Below are 18,293 nucleotides of genomic sequence, written 5' to 3' on the forward strand. Positions count from 1 at the left end.
GTTAGGTGACTTAGTCGCTTGAAAATGGTTAATTCTAGGGACTTTGAATGAGATTTTGTTGTTTTGAATGTGGTTTGTTGGGTGACTTAGTCGCTTAAAAATGGTTAATTCTAGGGACTTTGAATGAGATTTTATTATTTTGAATGTGGTTTGTTAGGTGACTTAGTCGCTTGAAAATGGTTAAGTCTAAGGACTTTGAATGAGATTTTGTTGTTTTGAATGTGATTGGTTAGGTGACTTAGTCGCTTGAAAATGGTTAAGTCTAGGGACTTTGAATGTGGTTTTGTTGTTTTGAATGTGGTTTGTTATGTGACGTAGTCACTTGAAAATGGTTAAGTCTAGGGACTTTGAATGAGATTTTATTATTTTGAATGTGGTTTGTTAGGTGACTTAGTCGCTTGAAAATGGTTAAGTCTAGGGACTTTGAATGTGATTTTGTTGTTTTGAATATGTTTTGTTAGGTGACTTAATCGCTTGAAAATGGTTAAGTCTAGGGACGTTGAATGAGATTTTGTTATGGTTAAGTTTAGGGACTTTGAATGAGCTGAGTTAATCATAGCTTTTGATCCATAGGATAGGAAAAAAGGGAGGAGAATAATAAGAATAAGTTTGAGATTTTATTGTTTTGAATGTGGTTTGTTAGGTGACTTAGTCGCTTGAAAATGGTTAAGTTTTTGTGACTTGATCTAATTAGTTTAATCTGATTGATTGCGTAGATGAAACCTGATTATAGCTGGATATATCACCGGAATAATGATAATAGAATGGGTATTAGGGAGGAATTTGTTGAGGGTGTCAAAAGATTTGTTAAACATGCTAAGACACTTGATGTTTGGACATGTTTTTGGGTAATTCATTGTCCTTGCGTTAGATGTGATGGTATAAATCTTGTAAGTGAACAAGATGTAAAGGAACATCTTTATAGAAAAGGGTTTCACGAGGACTTTTTAAGAATGCGTGGTATTCATGGTGATGTTGCGCAAAATAACTTTGTTGTTGGAGAAAGTAGTAGGTCTGCAGGGCATAATGAATATCAAGATACTAGGATGACAGAAATGGTGGACGATGCTTTTGGGATGCAACACGGGGTGGACTTCAGGGAGAATGTTGAAGATGTTCCAAATAGCGAAGCGTACAATTTCTACGAAGAATTGCGTGCTGCTAGTCATCCCTTTTTTAACGGGTGTTCGCACTCTCATTTGTCTGTTGTTGTTAGATTATTAAGTATTAAATCTGACTGAAATATTACGAAAGGAGGAAGGGACTCAATTATAGACTTTATTAAAGAGATAGTTGACCCCGGCTTGGAGGTTCCTGATTCTTTCTATTAGGCAAAAAGATTGGTGTCAAAGTTAGGTCTCTCCTCAGTTACAATTGATTGTTGTGAAAATGACTGTATGTTATACTTTAAGAAAGATGCTAGCCTAGAGTTCTGTAAGTTTTGTCAGCACTCTCGATATAAGCGTGGTTCTACTGGAAATAAAATTTCTATTAAGACGATGCATTATTTACCTCTTATACCAAAGTTGAAGAGGTTGTATGCTTCATATAGCTCAGCTCCTCATATGAGATGTCATAGTGAAAATAAAAGGCCCACTGGTATTATGTGTCATCCATCTGATGGAGAGGCTTGGAAGCATTTTAATGCAACTTATCCAGATTTTGCAGCTGAGCCACGAAACATTCGATTGGGATTATGTGTGGATGGGTTCTCTCCCTTTTCAGTTGGTGGTGCGCCATATTCATGTTGACCTGTATTTATCACTCCTTATAGTCTTTCTCCTGAAATGTTAATGACTAGTCCCTATATATTTCAAAATTGTGTTATTCCTGGCCCGCGTAATCCAAAAAGCGGAATAGATGTCTACTTGCAACCTTTGATCGATGAACTTCAAATTTTATGGCATGTAAGGGTTGAAACTTGGGATATTTCTCTTAAACAGAATTTCAATCTGCGTGCATATCTAATGTAGAGTGTTAATGATTTTTCTTCTTATGGAATGTTGTCTGGTTGGATGACAGCTGGAAAACTGGCTTGTCTATACTGCATGGAAAAAAATAAAATCTTTCACATTGAGGCATGGCAGGAAAAATTCATGGTTTGATTGTCATTGTTGTTTCTTACCACCTGATCATGAATTTAGGAGACTCAAGCATGGCTTCAGAAGGAATAGAAGGGAACATGATGGTCCACCTCCAAGGTTGTCTGGTCATGACGTCCGAAAAATAGTTCAAGATTTGCCTAAAGCCAGCGAGGAACGATTGTACAGGCTTGATGGATATGACATTTCGCATAACTGGACTAAGCAAAGTATATTTTGGGAGTTAGAATATTGGCCAGATAATTTACTTAGAAATAATGTTGATGTCATGCATACTGAGAAGAATTATTTTGACAACTTGTTCAACACAGTTATGGATGTCACCGAAAAAAAAAGGATAATCCTAAAGCCAGATTTGACTTACCAGAATATTGCAACCGTGGAGAATTACATTTACAGCAGGGGCCCAACGGCAATATTCTTAAGCCCAAAGCTAGTTTTACATTCAAGTTGGACCAAAAGCGTCAAATATGTGAGTGAGTTCAAAGTTTGAAGATGCCCAATGGATATGCCTCAAATTTGGGAAAGAAGATTGATATGACTCAAAAAATCTTGTATGGAATGAAAAACCATGATTGTCATGTTTTCATGGAGAAATTACTTTCAATTGCTTTTATTGGTTTACCTGAAAACATATGGAAATCAATAATAGAGATCAGTTTTTTCTTCAAAGACTTATGTGCCACCACATTAACAGAAGAAAATCTGGCGCGAATAGAAAGTAATATTGTTGTTATCACCAACAAGCTGGAGAAGATTTTTCCGCCAGCGTTCTTCGATGTGATGGAACATCTTCCCATTCACCTTATGCACGAAGCTCGGCTAGGCGGTCCAGTTCAAATTAGGTGGATGTATCCATTTGAACGGTAAGCATTTGCAACATATTTAAATGCATACATATTATTTTAAAGATAGTAAACATCTAACCTTAATATTGTACAGGGCAATTGCAAAATTGAAAAGGGATCCCAAAAACAAACATAGGGTGGAAGGCTCTATAGTTGAGGCATATCTTGCAAGAGAAACTTCTTAATTTTGTTCATACTACTTTGTGATGAAATCGCTTGTTCAAGAAACCGACCGAATCGTCATCAGGACGATGTGATTGAGCCTCATTTGCAACCTATATCAATTTTTAATCAATCTGGTTGTAAGGATGAAAAACCCATACCTCGCCGGCTCACTCCCACGGAGCGCAAATCAGCAACTTTATATATCTTGCTGAATTGCCCCAAAATTGAGCCCTTTCTGAAGTAAGGAGTTTAAAATTTTAACATATCTAATTTATTTACTCATTCTCTTAAAGAAACTAATTGTGTATCCCATGTTGGGTGTTCAGTTCATTTAAAACTCAATTCCACGAAAATCAAGTGTATGCATCCTTTGCATCATGGTTTAAAAATGAGGTCCATCAGTGTATTAATATTTTTACAAAGTTTAAACATTTACATATTCCTCAACTAAAATATATATATGTATGATATTTTTAGGTACACCATTCACGAAATACAGCCGCATACGATAATATCTTGAGAGATATTTCCTTGGTTCCAGTCGAAGCTAATGCAATGTCCTAATACAAAGTAAATGGATTTAATTTTTCCACCGAACAACACTCCAAGTCAAGGAAAACAAACAATAGTGGTGTTTAGGTTAAGGGTGATGATGATGTTGATTACTTTGGCATCATACACGAGATCTTAGAACTGGAGTATGCTGGTTTCCCAATAAAAAAATTATCCTCTTTGGATGTAAGTGGTTTGATCCAAGCACAGCAGGCACAAGAGTACATAAAGAGCATAACATCATTGAAGTGAAACACAATAGGTCGTATCTTATTTATGATCCATTTGTTCTAGCGCAAAATGCTAAACAAGTGTATTATGCTCCTTATCTGTTGCGCAACGACAAGTCTGATTGGTAGGCTGTAATCAAAACAAAGCCTATTGCCCGGGTGGAAGTTGAGAATGTGCTGGAGACTGCGTATCAAAATGAAATGCAGATTAATCACCATCTAGTGGATGTTGAATTAATGGACGGTTTGAATCACTCGAAAAATATATTTGAAGAAGTTAATATTGCCGAAGAAGAGACTGAGTGGGTAGGAGATGAGGACACCTCCGAAGAGTGTGAATGGTTTAGTGGAGAGTCTTCAGAAGAGGAGGATTAGTTGTGTAAGTTGTATTTATTATGTATTGATGTCTTTATGCTTTGTACTATATATTTACCTTTATGTTTCTTGTTTAAGATTGATATGTAATATACTGTTTAAGTTTGTTGTTTCCACTTTTTCATGATTTATATAGTAATAAAAATATTTTTGTCTATATCTCGTGTTGTTGGAGCGATTTGAAATGTGAATTATTAACTTGAATTACTTACTTGGAATGTTTTTTTATAAATATATATTCATGTTGTAGGAACTAACTACTTATTAACTTAACATAATTTAGATGTCAGACAAAGATGACAGAGGCAAGGTAAAGGTTGATACTACGAAACCAAAAAAGAAAAAACAACCTTCTGCTTATAGACGACCGATAGGTATTCACATATTTGAGGGTCGGTGTACTGACGGGCCAGCACGACCCTCATATTCTAGGTATCCGAGGATTCGATACCTACTCCTACGCATGTGGGGCCACTAAATGGGTCTACACTAACCCATTCTGCTCCTATGATCGTGCCACCGCCAGCACAGTACTATAGGACGGCCGCTGGCCCCTCCAGACATCTACCATCATCGATACCCTCCTGCAGTAGTCACGCAGCTTCGCACAGTGATTCTGCTGGATCTATTGGGTTGTCGGATCTTCGGCTTGGAGGCACTCTATCTGGTGCTTCAGATCTGCCCATGCCAGTGCATCTACCATCACTTACTAGGCAACTAGGAGACATAGATGATTCTGGGAGGATTTATATTGTTCCAGTTGCGAGAGGGTAAAATTTCTAAGTATAATAACGTTACTCATTTTTTCATTACTATTTTATTGTGTTCGATGAAATTACTGTTTGATCTTGTGTTGTAGGTTTAGGTCGGATGCTGGAGATGGAAAAAGGACGCGAATATGCATTAGTCGGCACTTTAACGGCTACTGGACCAACTGGCAAATGGTTTCAGAACTTGACAGGGAGAGAGTGTTTGAAGAATTTAAGGTAAGGATTTAACTTATCGACTACTTATTAACAATTTATTAAAACACAAGATTGAATATTATATTTTGATTGTAGAAATTTTACGGGTGAGATGATGCAAATGAATTTCTTATAAAGAAGAACTTTTTCATAAGATGTAGAGCCAGATTTAACGATCTCTTGGATTATGCCCGAAAGAAATCGGTAAAACCTAAAGTGGATTCCTGAACCCATGTGGCCACTGTATCAGTGCCATTGGAATAGCCTAGAATACTAATTGTTGAGGGAAAAAAGAAAGAAAGCCCAGGCATCATCCAAGGGTGACTCCCTACATACTGCGGGTGCCAGAAGTACTCTTGCTGTGAAGGAAAAATTGGTATGTAACTTTTACAGTTTTAATTCTTTATTTCTATTTAGATTTTTTTTATTATTTGAACATTGATAATTTTTTCATAAGCAGGAAAAAGAAAAGGGTAGGAAACTACCAACTGATGAGATTTTCGAGGAGACTCATCTGAAAAAAAAAAAATCCAACTGATGAAGACGTCTGAGTTGAACCTCGTGCAAAAGCTGTCCACGTAAGAAACAAATTTTGAATTTATGAATCTTTTTCTCAAAGTTGATATTATTCAATTATAAATACTTTAGTATTTTTTGACTGTTAGTATTAACTTTACTTTGAATATAAGACGAATTTAGGCGTCTTGCTGGTGAGTATCGTAGTAGTCAGCCTCCTGAAAGTCAGGGTAACCCAATACCCCAGCATGTACGGAATAAGTTATGGACAAAAGCTTCGGGTCCTGCAAATAGAGGTCATTTCTACGGATGCCACACAGAATTTTTTGGCGATAATATTAGGTGTTCGTCCGGCCCTGTATACTCTAGCTCTTCGGTTAATATAGAAACTATTGTAAGACTACAAAATACTGTTTCTCAACTCACTGAAGAGCTTGCTGAACAGAGAGAGAGGTATGCTGAACAGAGAGAGAGAGAGATATACTGAACAAAGTGCGAAGCAAAAGAAGACGTAGGAGGTAACAACATCACAAATCAGGATGTTGCAGTAGCAGTTCAGTTCTTTCGTTCAGGCTGCGGGGGTTATTCCTCCGTGTCCTGGTAATGCAGTTCGGGCTGTAAAAGGTCTAGGCCCCCTGGATGATTTCAGTACGGATGATGATATGGAAGACGAGGATGAAGTCGATGATGATGACTGTTAGTTTTTTTTTTATTTTTGTATGTCTTGTACTTTAAATTTAGACATTTTGTTGTTTGAAACTATTGTTGTAGTTTTTTCGTACTCACCTTTCTTGGACATTTTGTATGTGTTGTACACTTTTGAAAATTTTCATTTATTTTTTTGTTGTTGTATTTTCATTTTGGTTACTGCTGTATATTGTTGTTGTTGCATGCTGTATTTGGGTTTTCATTATTTTTTTTAAATTTTCAAAAAAATCGACCACAAGTGGTTGGTTTTTCAATATTTTTTTTTGCAGAGTGGTCGGTTGTAAATTAATTAATTTATGAAAAAATCGACCACTATTATAAAATTAATAAATTAATTTAAATAAAATAATAATAAATTTTAAAAATAAATATATATTTTTAAAAAAACCGACCACACCTTTTTTTTTTTTTTCAGTAGTGTTGTGGGGTCATCCAGAACCAAATAGCTGATTTGAATGAGATGACTGGGTCTGTGGCAACTAAATCAGGATTGCTCAACAAATCCACTCCGATGGCTCTTCCGCACGGCCCATAGTTGTAGTTGCTGTGTTTATTAATATCAAAATACACGTAATTAGACCTTATACTAGTTCATCACATTACATTGTAGGACAACTAGAATTATTTCTTTCTGTTAATCAGTCAAAAATTAGGACCCAACAGTGTGATGAGAGTTCTTTCCTGTTAAAAATTTGGGATTGAACTTATATATAACTATAATGTAAAGAATTTACTAATAATCTATTTAACTTATTGTAACAGATCACCTGTCAATACTAGAAAAAATATTTTGTCTAGATCCATGACTGTTAATGCAAATGATTGTGAATATATAAGAGCTTACTATGAAATTTGGATGGGGCCTCATCCGAAATATTTCCTGCCATTGACCACTTGGTGAACAGTGGTCGCCTGGGCTACCTTGTTCTCTAAGGAAGCAGTAACCCCATGCATATGGTCCATCTGGTGCTGTAGGCCATTCTCCTATCAAGGGGTACACCATTAATTATTACTAAAAATTCAATAAAAATGAAGTACTTTTTAGATTCATTATTATGGCATTATATTGGTCTGATCTCAAAGTTGAACTTATCAAATTAAAATTGACCTACCAGTAGTTTCATGGGAGGTTTGGGCAAAGAAAGCAGCAATTTCCCTTTTACGGGCAGTGGTATCGCCAGTGGTGCCAAAGACGGGAAAAGACCTTGCAGCATTAATGAAGGCATTGTAATTGTAGAAATTGTTCTTTCCTTGACAAGCATTATCATTGCGATGCTTAAGCATCTGGTCAAACATGGAATTTGAGATGACACCACCGATGTCCCCACTAGGACCGGGGCCAGGGGTAGGTGGTTTGGGAGAGGGACTGCCAGGACACTGGCTTTGACAATTGCCAGGACCACAATAGGCATCGGTGTCACCACACCAGCCATATTTGCTACAACAGAGTCCTGAGGGACAAAGTGCACCTCCTGCCTGAGAACCACATTGTTCTGCCGAGGCCATCAGCAATAAGAGAGCAAATAGTAATGAAAAAATTGTCCATTCACTTAGCCTCATTTTGGTGTTGTAGGAAAAGGTAATGGGAAACAAGTGGCAAAGTGAAAGGTATTTAAAGGTTAGGAGGGTGATGGAGACATGGCTGAATTGTCTGTTGGTGTATATCCATGAAATTAATTCAGTGGAGTACGCTGACAGGTAACGTTAAATTATATAAATTTTATGATCTATATAAATTATAAAATATTTTTTTGATTATAATATTAATCTAAGTAAAGCTTGAGAAAATATAAATTTTTTTAAATTTTGTCATCTTAGACATGCCACGTAGAAAGTTAAATCTAAGAGTCGCTAAAAAAATTTAATTTTAGTGCAACCTTAAATATATAATATCATTTTGAATGTTTAGTTTAAAATGTTACGTTTTCCGTTTCAATTAGTTTGTTCTTTTTAGTTCATTTAATATATATATATATATATCAATTCTAAATTTTCAATTAATATGTATCATAAAATTAAAGACATTTTAATCATTCTACATATTTTTTATTTAAAACTAAAAAATTTAAGATAAAATTTGTTTTTTCTTCTAAATTGACTTTTAAGTCAATATAGATCAAATAAATTGAATAAAAGAAGGGGTTATTTTAAAAAGCAGTGGAGGCTAAAAATTACACAAATATACAACTTATGTCTCCAATATTATAAAAAATCTCAACTTCCTAAATATATTACAAAAATCCCAACTTATATACAGAATGCTATGTATATATCAGCTATATTATGTATATTAATAGAGAGAGAATAAAATAATTAAAAAAGTGAGAGATAGTGTAATTACTTTTAAAAGGATTGATATTTATGTTATTTATAAGTTTTTTTGTATTTTGGACCGGACACTGTAGTTGCTGGATTTTCCCCCAAGTAATGTCAAGTCACACAAATTGCTTTTTAGGTTTATCAATTAGCATCATTACCTTGTTTCAAATAACTATACATAGAATATGCTGAAGACCTGTGGATATGATGATACAATATTACCTCAGAATGTAACATTTCCTATGTCCTAAAAAGATTGCGGAATTTGGGTTATGATGATGATAAAGTCTGGAAATTTGATTTTTAAATAAAATTTAGGTTTAAGTAATTGATGACCCTTTAAATTAGTGAATAAAATTCACCTAGATATCTCAATTCAATTTTATACCTATTAAACACTTCAATATTAATTAACAAATAAATATTTATTAAACACTAGTTCATAAAATATTGTGCGTGTAGCTCACTCAAGGACATTATAAGAAAGAGATGAATTAAACTTTGACAAGTGGCAGTGGGCCTCAAAAATTGTACAAAAAAAATATTTTACTAAAATTAGAAGTTAATTTCTTAATGATAACTTTCAATAAGTCTTAGTATATTTAAATAAATAAATAAAATTCATATAAAAAGAAGCGAAAATGGTCAAAGTAAATCCTTCTACTTTGAAAAATTGACTAAAAATACTTTTCGTCAGGGGTCAAATTTACCCTCGCTGTCATACTTTACAACCAAATTTACCCTCTATTTTGAAAAATTGGCTAAATATATTTTTCATCATACTTTGGGGTCAGATTACCCTTAATGTTATACTTTGGAGTCAAATTTACCATCGTTATTAAGAAATTTCTCATATGTACTATTTATTAATAGAAAAGCTCAAATTAACATTAAATGCCTCATTTTTAAAAATAAAATGCACCTTAATCTAACTTGTTCGATCCAATCCGAGCTACAAAAAAGACGAAAATAAATATATCCCCTCCAATTCTGTCTATCAAAATTTTTCAACGAGATTAAGCCACTTGATATTTATCAGTCCATAACTCATGAAAAATTGATCTACATCAGTGCAAATAAAAAGAAATATATCTGTTTCCCAGTTTATGGATCAACAATAGTGTAGAGCTCATGAAAAATGACGTTTGATGGTGAAATGCAATATATTAGGTCCACTGGATATTTCTCCGAATGATTGAGTTAAGAGATCTCCTTATGTGTCAATCTTGACATCTCTTCATTCACATATCTTTATATGTAATTTAGATCTATACAAATTATTCATCATGTAATTTGCTCAGAAAATTTATTCACTGATTTTAAACTCTAGATGCACTTAGAATTGCATATGAAATTTTAAAATTTGAACATAATCGAACAAGAGCAGTATTTGTAATAGACATTTTCTCTAGTTCCATGCTTCTACGTTATCTAATTTTGTTTTACGTTTTATTCATTTGTAAAACAACCTACCAGCGTTGCACATTGAAAGAGAAGTATTTTTGTTTGTTGGAAAAATTCAACCAACAGAATTAAGGGAGAGGTATATTTATTTGTGTAATTTAAGAGGGTTGAATTGGGCGAATTATATACGGTGTGATTTATTTTTAAAAATTGAGTAATTTAACATTGATTTGGTCTTTTCTGTTAAAGAAAGGGTACAAATGAAAAGTTTCTTACTAATGAGGGTAAATATGACCCCAAAGTATGAAATGAAAGGTAAATTTACCCCTAAAGTATGACGAAGGATATATTTAGCCAATATTTTAAAGTAAAGAAGTAAATTTGACCTTAAAGTATGACAACGAGGATAAATTTAACCCAAAAATATAAGGAAAAATATATTTAGTCAATTTTTCAGAGTAGAAGAGGTAAAATTGACTCTTTTCCCTAAAAAGAGAGAAATAATTTAATTTATATAATAAAGTTAATAAATTACTTCAAGTTACAAGTTAATTCAAAAATGAAAATCCTCCCACAAATCTTCGACACGCCTAAAAGGATTACTAGGTTTTAGATCTACATGTTTTAGTTCAAAGAGTTGAATAAAACTAACTGAAATACTAGAAAACATCTTAAAAGACTTGAAATCTCTTACTTTCTTCTCTCTTTCCCTTCTTATAACCCTTTTATTCTGGAATAGATTTCATACCGTCCTGGGACACAATATGTATGATCTCACACCCTCGAGAACATGTCCTTTGATGATGTGATTTTCCACTTTATCCCTTGGCTTGATGATATGCAGTGAATTCATGACACTTGAGACACTAAAAACGAGAAATGACTACAAGTATAATGCACTACAAGAAATAACGCCTTTAGTGGCAACAAAAGTCGCCACTAAATCTCCAAAAGTCGCAGCAAAAGATATTTAGTGACGGCTGGGGAGTCGTTGGTGTTACAACTGTAACTAAAGGTTACTTGTGGCGACATAAAAGAGTCACCACCAAAAAAGGCTTTTTGTGACGATTTCCCTCGCCCCACAAGATTTTCTACATCACCACAAAAAATATTAGGCAAGGTGTCCACCAAGAGAGTCGCCACTGAATGAAAGAATTTAGTTGCCACAGAAAATGACTAGAGGCGACTTCACCTTGCTACAATAGGCAATTTCAATATAGAGGAAATACACCTTTAGCGGCAACTTATAGTCGCCATTAATATTAATATTTTTGAAAAAAAAATTAATATAAATTTGTTGTACAATTATTTCTTAATACAAAATTTAATGTCTTCAGACTCCTAATCAATAATTCTCCATCATTTAAAAGACCTTTCCCTGGAAAGAACAAAGAGTCATTTCGATAGCTTGAAATTGAGCAAGAAAAGATTTCATCACAACAATAGAAGAAATTCATGCTAGTTAGCATGTTAACATAAATGTATTACAAGTTTCTTACTCACAACTACACCGTACACATGGATAGACACACCCAATGTTGCAATAATTCCTCAAACATAAAATATAAACAACAAAGCAGTTTCTTATCAAATATTCACCTAAATAACTAAATTTTCTTTTCTTCTTTTTCTTGAGTTCACTATAAGTTAAACATTCAAAAAAATGTCTAGAGTGCACTGTAAGCTAGATATTCTTGTACGATCCAACTAAGGAAAGCTACAAAAAATAAATCAATATCGAAAGGTACATTTTCTAATACTGCTAATTGATGGTCACAATACTGCTCAAAGAAAAATTGCCATAAAAATCAAAACTTGCAAAAAAAGGATGGAAGGCAAATTTTCTGACTATTGATCTAATGGTTTCTCTTGATAATTTTTCTGACTATTACTTCAATATTTTCTTCCATTACCACCAGATAATTTAAATATAAATCAAATTAGTATTAACAACCCAAAATTTTAAAATCCAACTATTTCCATATTTTCTTTTTTCAGCTAGCTTAGAATAGCTACTAGAGTTACTACAAACAGCCTACACTTACAAAGAAAAAGGACAACAACAATAGCCCACACATAAAAAGTTCATCAAAATAATCAGGAAAGACAACAGTGAATTGATTACATGTAGGGTGACGATCGCACGAAGGTAAGATGGATGGAAGGTGAATTTTCATTGCTATGCACGAAGTAGGTGTTGATATGCAACCAAAAAGAGGATTCCTAAACTCAAACATCCGTAAAGAGTTTAGTAAGTCCACAAAAATATTTACATTATGAGCATCTTTCACGTTACACCGTGAGTATAAGAACTGTAAAACTTTAAATTTTACGCATAGTAAAGATGAATATCTGTTCTCAAAACATCTATTGTATCTCTCTCTCCAAATTGTCCAAAATGTTTGCCAATCACTTTCTGTACTACATTAGTATCTCTAACTAATGTTTTATCGGCCGAAAACCAAAATATTACCCCAGGACCAGGTCATATTGAGCTGCATATAACTTATTTTTTTCATTCTCTACCCCCTCCACCTATGCGCTTCCACCTCCCTACCTTCTACAGCCTGCTCTTCCTCATGCCAACCACAACAAAAACAACAACAAATCCAGTGTATTCCCATATAGTGGGGTTTGGGAGGGTAAAATGTACTCAATCCGTACCACTTCCTTCGAAGAAGTAGAGAAGCTGTTTCCGATAGACCCCCGGCTCAAGACAACAGACTCTACACCATTTTTATTTTTTTTGTTTTTTGATAAGAGGTTTGATATTCTAATTTCTTGAGTGTTATGGTTACAAGTAAAAACAAACCCAAAAAGGAATGAACAATTGCTTACCCTCCATCGACCAAGACAACCCCATAGTGCAGCAAATTCCTTCGGTCCTGTTCAGATATACAAGACAAAGCTCGAGTAAATATGAGATAGCAAAAACAAAATTTTGAGCAAGAAAATTAGATAGCAATGTCATATAGCTAGCCAACATCGACAATATTTAAGAAGCAAGCCAAAATACTAGCTATATAATCTAGTCATTAATTCTTATTAGAACAAGAAAATCACCATCGTCAATTAAACTACATTGATATAAAGTGTAATTTGGATGTGAGTAATGACTAGATTATATTGCTAGTATCGGATGCCACCACCATAAAAACAACAAGAACAAATCCCCTCCTTTTCAGTTACTCACCATTATCAATTTGAATTTCATTGATACAAAGGATAAGCTATATGTGAACTGATTAAGCTACAAGGAAAATACACTACTAAAATTCAAGAAACTAGTAAAATTGAGCTAAACATCTACATAAAAACCACTAGAAAAAACATCGCAAAAGGCATTTCTTTCCAAACAAAATCCCTTCTTTTCAACTAATAACCATTGTCAATTTGAACTAGATTAATAAAAATATATGGCAAAATCCAAAGAGTTAAAATTCAAGAAATGAGTAAAATTGAGCTAAACACATCTATATCAAGAACCATCACTGCTAAAAACATCGCAAAAAGGGATTCTTTTTCAAACAAGATCCCTTCTTTTCACTTTATCACAATATACATATATGGAGTAATCTAGGCTATATGGCAAAACCCAAAGAGGTAAAATTCAAGAAATGAGTACAATTGAGCTAAACACATCTTAAAGAACCACCACTATCAAAAACATAGCAGAAAGAGATTCTTTTCAAACAAAATCTCTTCTTTCCACATAATCACAATATGCATATATGGAATAATTTAGGCTATATGCCAAAACCCAAAGAGCTAAAATTCAAGAAATGTGTAAAATTGAGCTAAACACATCTATATAAAGAACCCCCACTACCAAAAACATAGCAAAACGTGATTCTTTTCCAAACAAAATCCCTTCTTTATACTTAACCACAATATAAATATATGGAGTAATTTAGGCTATACTAGCAAAATCCAAAGAGCTAAAATTCAAGAAACGAGTAAAATTGAGCTAAACACATCTATAAAGAACCCCCACTATAAAAATCATAGCAAAAAGGGATTCTGTGGCGGTGATGCGTTTCTCCGACTGGTTTGGCGGCGGTGGCGCGAATCTGAAGCAACGACGATGACTAGGGTTGGGGTTTCATTGGTGGTGGAGAGGAGGAAGAGAAAGGGGTCATATGGTCGCCAGCCGGTGGCAAGCGTGATGGAGAGAGTAAGAGAGATGAAGAGAAGGTAGAGAAAGAGAGTCTATAGAGAGAGAGGGGGTCGGCCGGTGAAGAAAAAAAATGAATTAGAGTTTAGGTTAATTGGGATAAAAGGAAATAAAATGGTGATGGGATCTTAGCTGTTGGATCGATTTTGATCAACGGTTAAGATTAAAGTAATTTTAAAAAAGGGTTAAAAATAGAATAATTGTCTAAAATTGATATTAATTAGACACAAATTGGTTAGAAATTAAATAAATTAGGAAAATTAGTTTAAATTAGATTGTTATTTGAATATAATAATATAATAATGTATTAAAATAGGCAACACAGGTAAAATTAAGATTACGTAAAAAGAAAAAAATATTTTAGAAAATTGTTGTCAATAATGAATTAGTTGCAAAACAACAACAACAACAACAATAATAATAATAAAAAATGAAAAATAGATAATGTATTAGTTGAATTAATCTTGGTTCATTTATGATGTGCATAGTTGAGATTCTTTTACAATTTTTTTTAAAATATTTAAATTTTTTCTTCGTCTATTTGAAAAAGAAATAAAGGCACAATAATGGACTTTACCTGAAAACGAGGAAAGCAGTCGAGCAGTAGCAACCGACGCGACTCCAATAGGCGGAGGCACCGGCTCATAACTGTCTCTCGATATTTTTGGAGTCTCAATCAGAGCTCTTAATTTGGAACCTCAGATTGGGCTTAATGGGGCTCTGAATTGTCTATATATAAAATGGAAAAATTTCAGAAATACCAACTCTGTAGCCTTAATTATAACTTTTATAGCAACAATTTCATAATTACGAAAAATAGCAAATTGTATTTGTATTTAAGTAAAATGTTGATATATAAATATATATACAAATATATATGTATTACTCATAAATACATATGCACAACTGAAAAATACGTATTTTTCTATTACTATTAAGTGGGTAAAATATTGCTACTTTTGCTATAAGTTACAATTTTGAAGAAGTGTTGCTATTTATTATAATTATAGTCTTAAGGATATTAGTTTCTGTAATTTTTCCTAAAATATATATCCAAAATATATTTACAAATAACTTAATTTATTTTTTTAAGGAAAAAACAACGCAAAATGAAAATTTAAACTTTTGATTTGGTTTATTTTTTTTTAACATTTTAGGCTTTTAATTTATATCATTAATTATTCAATATTTTTATTATTATTATAAATAATTTTTATTTGTAACTAATGTAGTAAAATATCTCGAGCTAAGAGTCTTATCAGAAATATCTTTTTTACCCTACAAAGATAAAAGTAATATCTACGTACATCTTACACTCCCAAACATCATTTGTGAAGCTACATATCCAGTCAGATACCTCTATAATGTTATCTTATTATAACCACAAAAAAGATTTTAAGTTACCTATATAAGTGGAGCGAATAACAAAATAGAAGTATTAGTGGCGACAAAAAAGATGGCCACAACAGATCTACCTTTAGCAGCAATTAAATCGCCATAAAAGACTTTTAGTAGCGATAACTCGTACGTTGCCACAAACTCAAATTTTGTTGGAAAAATTACTACATATTTGTGGCGACCTATGCATAGTCGCCACTAAATATGTCACTATTAGTGGGACTTTAGCGGTCGCCCGTAAATCTTTTAACTTTTGTGGCAACCTTTATATGTCGCCACAGAAATCCTAACTTTTGTGGCATCTGTTTGTATCGCCACTGAAAGTCGTCACAAAAAATTGTATTTCTTGTAGTGATGTATGTTTATGTGGATATGATGGGTTATCTGGTGTTTACAGGATAAAAAGGCTTGAAGAAGGAAAGTGCTGAACATGAAACTTAAAGAGGGTCAGACGAATGAAGGCACGACTGTGGGATCTAACCATTTTCTTACAATGGCTATCGCAATTTGAATCAGACTAGGGGTTCCCACGAGGTGATCAGACGAGAAGTTTCTACGATTGTACATCAAGCATACGATTGTACAATCTGATCATAGGAAGGATGAATGGAAATCGGCTTGCAGAAGTTAAGAAAGAATAACAAACGAAAGCATCCCACTACTATACATTGAAGTAACGATCATAACATGAGGCCATGGGGAGAAAGTTCAGATTTTGCAATCTTTAGAGGTTGAAGTGTATTAAGATCAGAAGACAACATAGTATGATCGTAGGTTGATACCATGAAGCCGTACTGAGAACCATACCGTGAAGATCTAAAGGTAAAAATTCATAAGCCAAACCACAAGAACTAAAGGATGATCGTGGGTTCTAACCACGATTGTACCATTCTGTCGTCCGATGCTACCGATTAAGATTTTCTATTTGTACTAGGATAGGTTTTATTTTGTCAATAAATGCTCTTATGGGGTTATTTTTTTGAGAGACATACTACTTTATATCTTTACAACATTATATTATAAGATTCTAAGGCATATTCTTGGGATTTTTATGAACATTGATTTTAGGATTTTAACTTAGGTTGAGATTTTGGAGTTTTCTTCTTATTATTGTAAGTTTATAATTATGTATTTATCTATGAATTCTTCTTATGTTCTTGCAATTATGAGTATCTAAACACCACAATTAGGGTTGTGGAAATTATGACAGATTAACGACTAGTGTTCGAAGTACAAATTAATTCTCGAAGGGTAGTTGGGCATGTATTCTTATTTATTTAGCTTTGGTTGCTTTCTAACGAGTGCACACATTGGTACTTCTTCTATCTCTACCCTAGACTTCAGCAAGGTTAATTGGATAAAAATAGTGAATCAACAACAAAACTTGGAGTTATCTGCATTTAATTAGTCTTGAACTGGTAAACAAAAACGTCTATATTGGGATCATAGATAAGGTTAGTAATGCAAAACCCATAACACATAAATCATTATGCTTGGAGGTAGTGATAGCACTCAAAATACACCTACAATTGAAAGATAAAGTGGTCACTATCAAATATAGTAACCCAACTAGGTTGGGATCGAATTCCAATAAAATACGTCGAAAATCCTTCTTGAACTTGTTACAATTACTAGGCAGTGCAGGAAAGTAAAAATAGGGGATTTGTTAAAATAGAAAAAGGAGAAAAGAATTTGATGCTCTTGGTTGTAAACAATTTAAGACGAACACCAGGCTTGTATTCCCCCTGACTTCTTGACGTCACCCAAAACTAACCTTCTAACGAAGTATGCTGCGGTCGATGCCAAATATAGTAACCCAACTAGGCTGGGGTCACACTCACAGGAAAGATGCTGAGCAATTGCTTGGTTTGATGTAATTCAAGAGCAGTACAAAAAAGTAAATGGGGGTATTTTAGTATCAATCGCAAGTAGTAGCCAAATATTGAGTACTTTTAAATTGTAAAAAATAAAAGACGAATACTAGGCTTGTGTTCCCCCTGACTTTTTAACTCCATAAATTTTCCGTGATCAACCCGACTATTTTGTTGTTTTACATGTAAAGTATACAAGATAGGTATAATCAACCATCTTGTGAATATGAAGATAAATCTCACCCTTTGCCGGTTCAGTCTCAAGGCGTCGCCTTGTTGCTCCTTGTTCTGACCTTAGTTCACTATCGCCTTTTGAGTTTAAGTGATTAGATGAGATGGCAGAAATTATAAGGTGGAAGTGAATCTCAAATTACTGTCTTAATCTCCTTTTACCAATCACAAACTTCTTTGTGAAGACGTTTACAAATACAGGTTATCTCAAGCTTCTGCAACTACTATGAGATTAATTATTATGAAGAAGATTAACATACACGCATAAACCCTAGAATAGATGAATATTACACTTCCTCTATGTAGCTAATCCGCCAGGGTTCCCACAACCCTAGTCAATGATATTAGTCGCTCATGTTCATGCAAAAATCCATGATTATCAATGAAGAAGACATGTAATTAATTGCAAAAGATTAAGATGAATAAACTCCAAAG

The 18,293-nt window shown here is 33.7% G+C and overlaps 1 protein-coding gene and 1 long non-coding RNA gene across 3 annotated transcripts in view; both read right to left on the reverse strand.

The window, feature by feature from the left end:
• LOC107845816 (endochitinase 4) overlaps positions 1–8,138 on the reverse strand; it is a 13,800-nt gene extending 5,662 nt beyond the window's left edge. Inside the window, exons 1-3 of one of the 2 annotated variants that reach the window (XM_047398161.1) lie at positions 7,574–8,060; positions 7,306–7,445; positions 6,829–7,005 (exon numbers count right to left, since the gene is read on the reverse strand). In XM_047398161.1, the coding sequence (XP_047254117.1) occupies positions 6,946–7,005; positions 7,306–7,445; positions 7,574–8,021 (648 nt within the window). In that variant the 5' untranslated portion in view covers positions 8,022–8,060 and the 3' untranslated portion in view covers positions 6,829–6,945. Of the gene's footprint in view, positions 1–6,828; positions 7,006–7,305; positions 7,446–7,573 lie in introns of those variants that run through there. The other variant, XM_016690306.2, reaches the window with a different exon arrangement.
• A 3,169-nt stretch (positions 8,139–11,307) lies between these two features.
• LOC107845755 lies at positions 11,308–14,438 on the reverse strand. Its single transcript, XR_001666982.2, has 2 exons — positions 13,023–14,438; positions 11,308–11,562 (listed from the first exon to the last, which is right to left on the reverse strand). It is a non-coding gene; the product is annotated as an uncharacterized LOC107845755 (long non-coding RNA).
• Between the last annotated feature and the right edge of the window lie 3,855 nt (positions 14,439–18,293).

Source organism: Capsicum annuum, chromosome 10 (assembly GCF_002878395.1).
Source record: "Capsicum annuum cultivar UCD-10X-F1 chromosome 10, UCD10Xv1.1, whole genome shotgun sequence".
Classification (NCBI taxonomy): domain Eukaryota; kingdom Viridiplantae; phylum Streptophyta; class Magnoliopsida; order Solanales; family Solanaceae; genus Capsicum; species Capsicum annuum.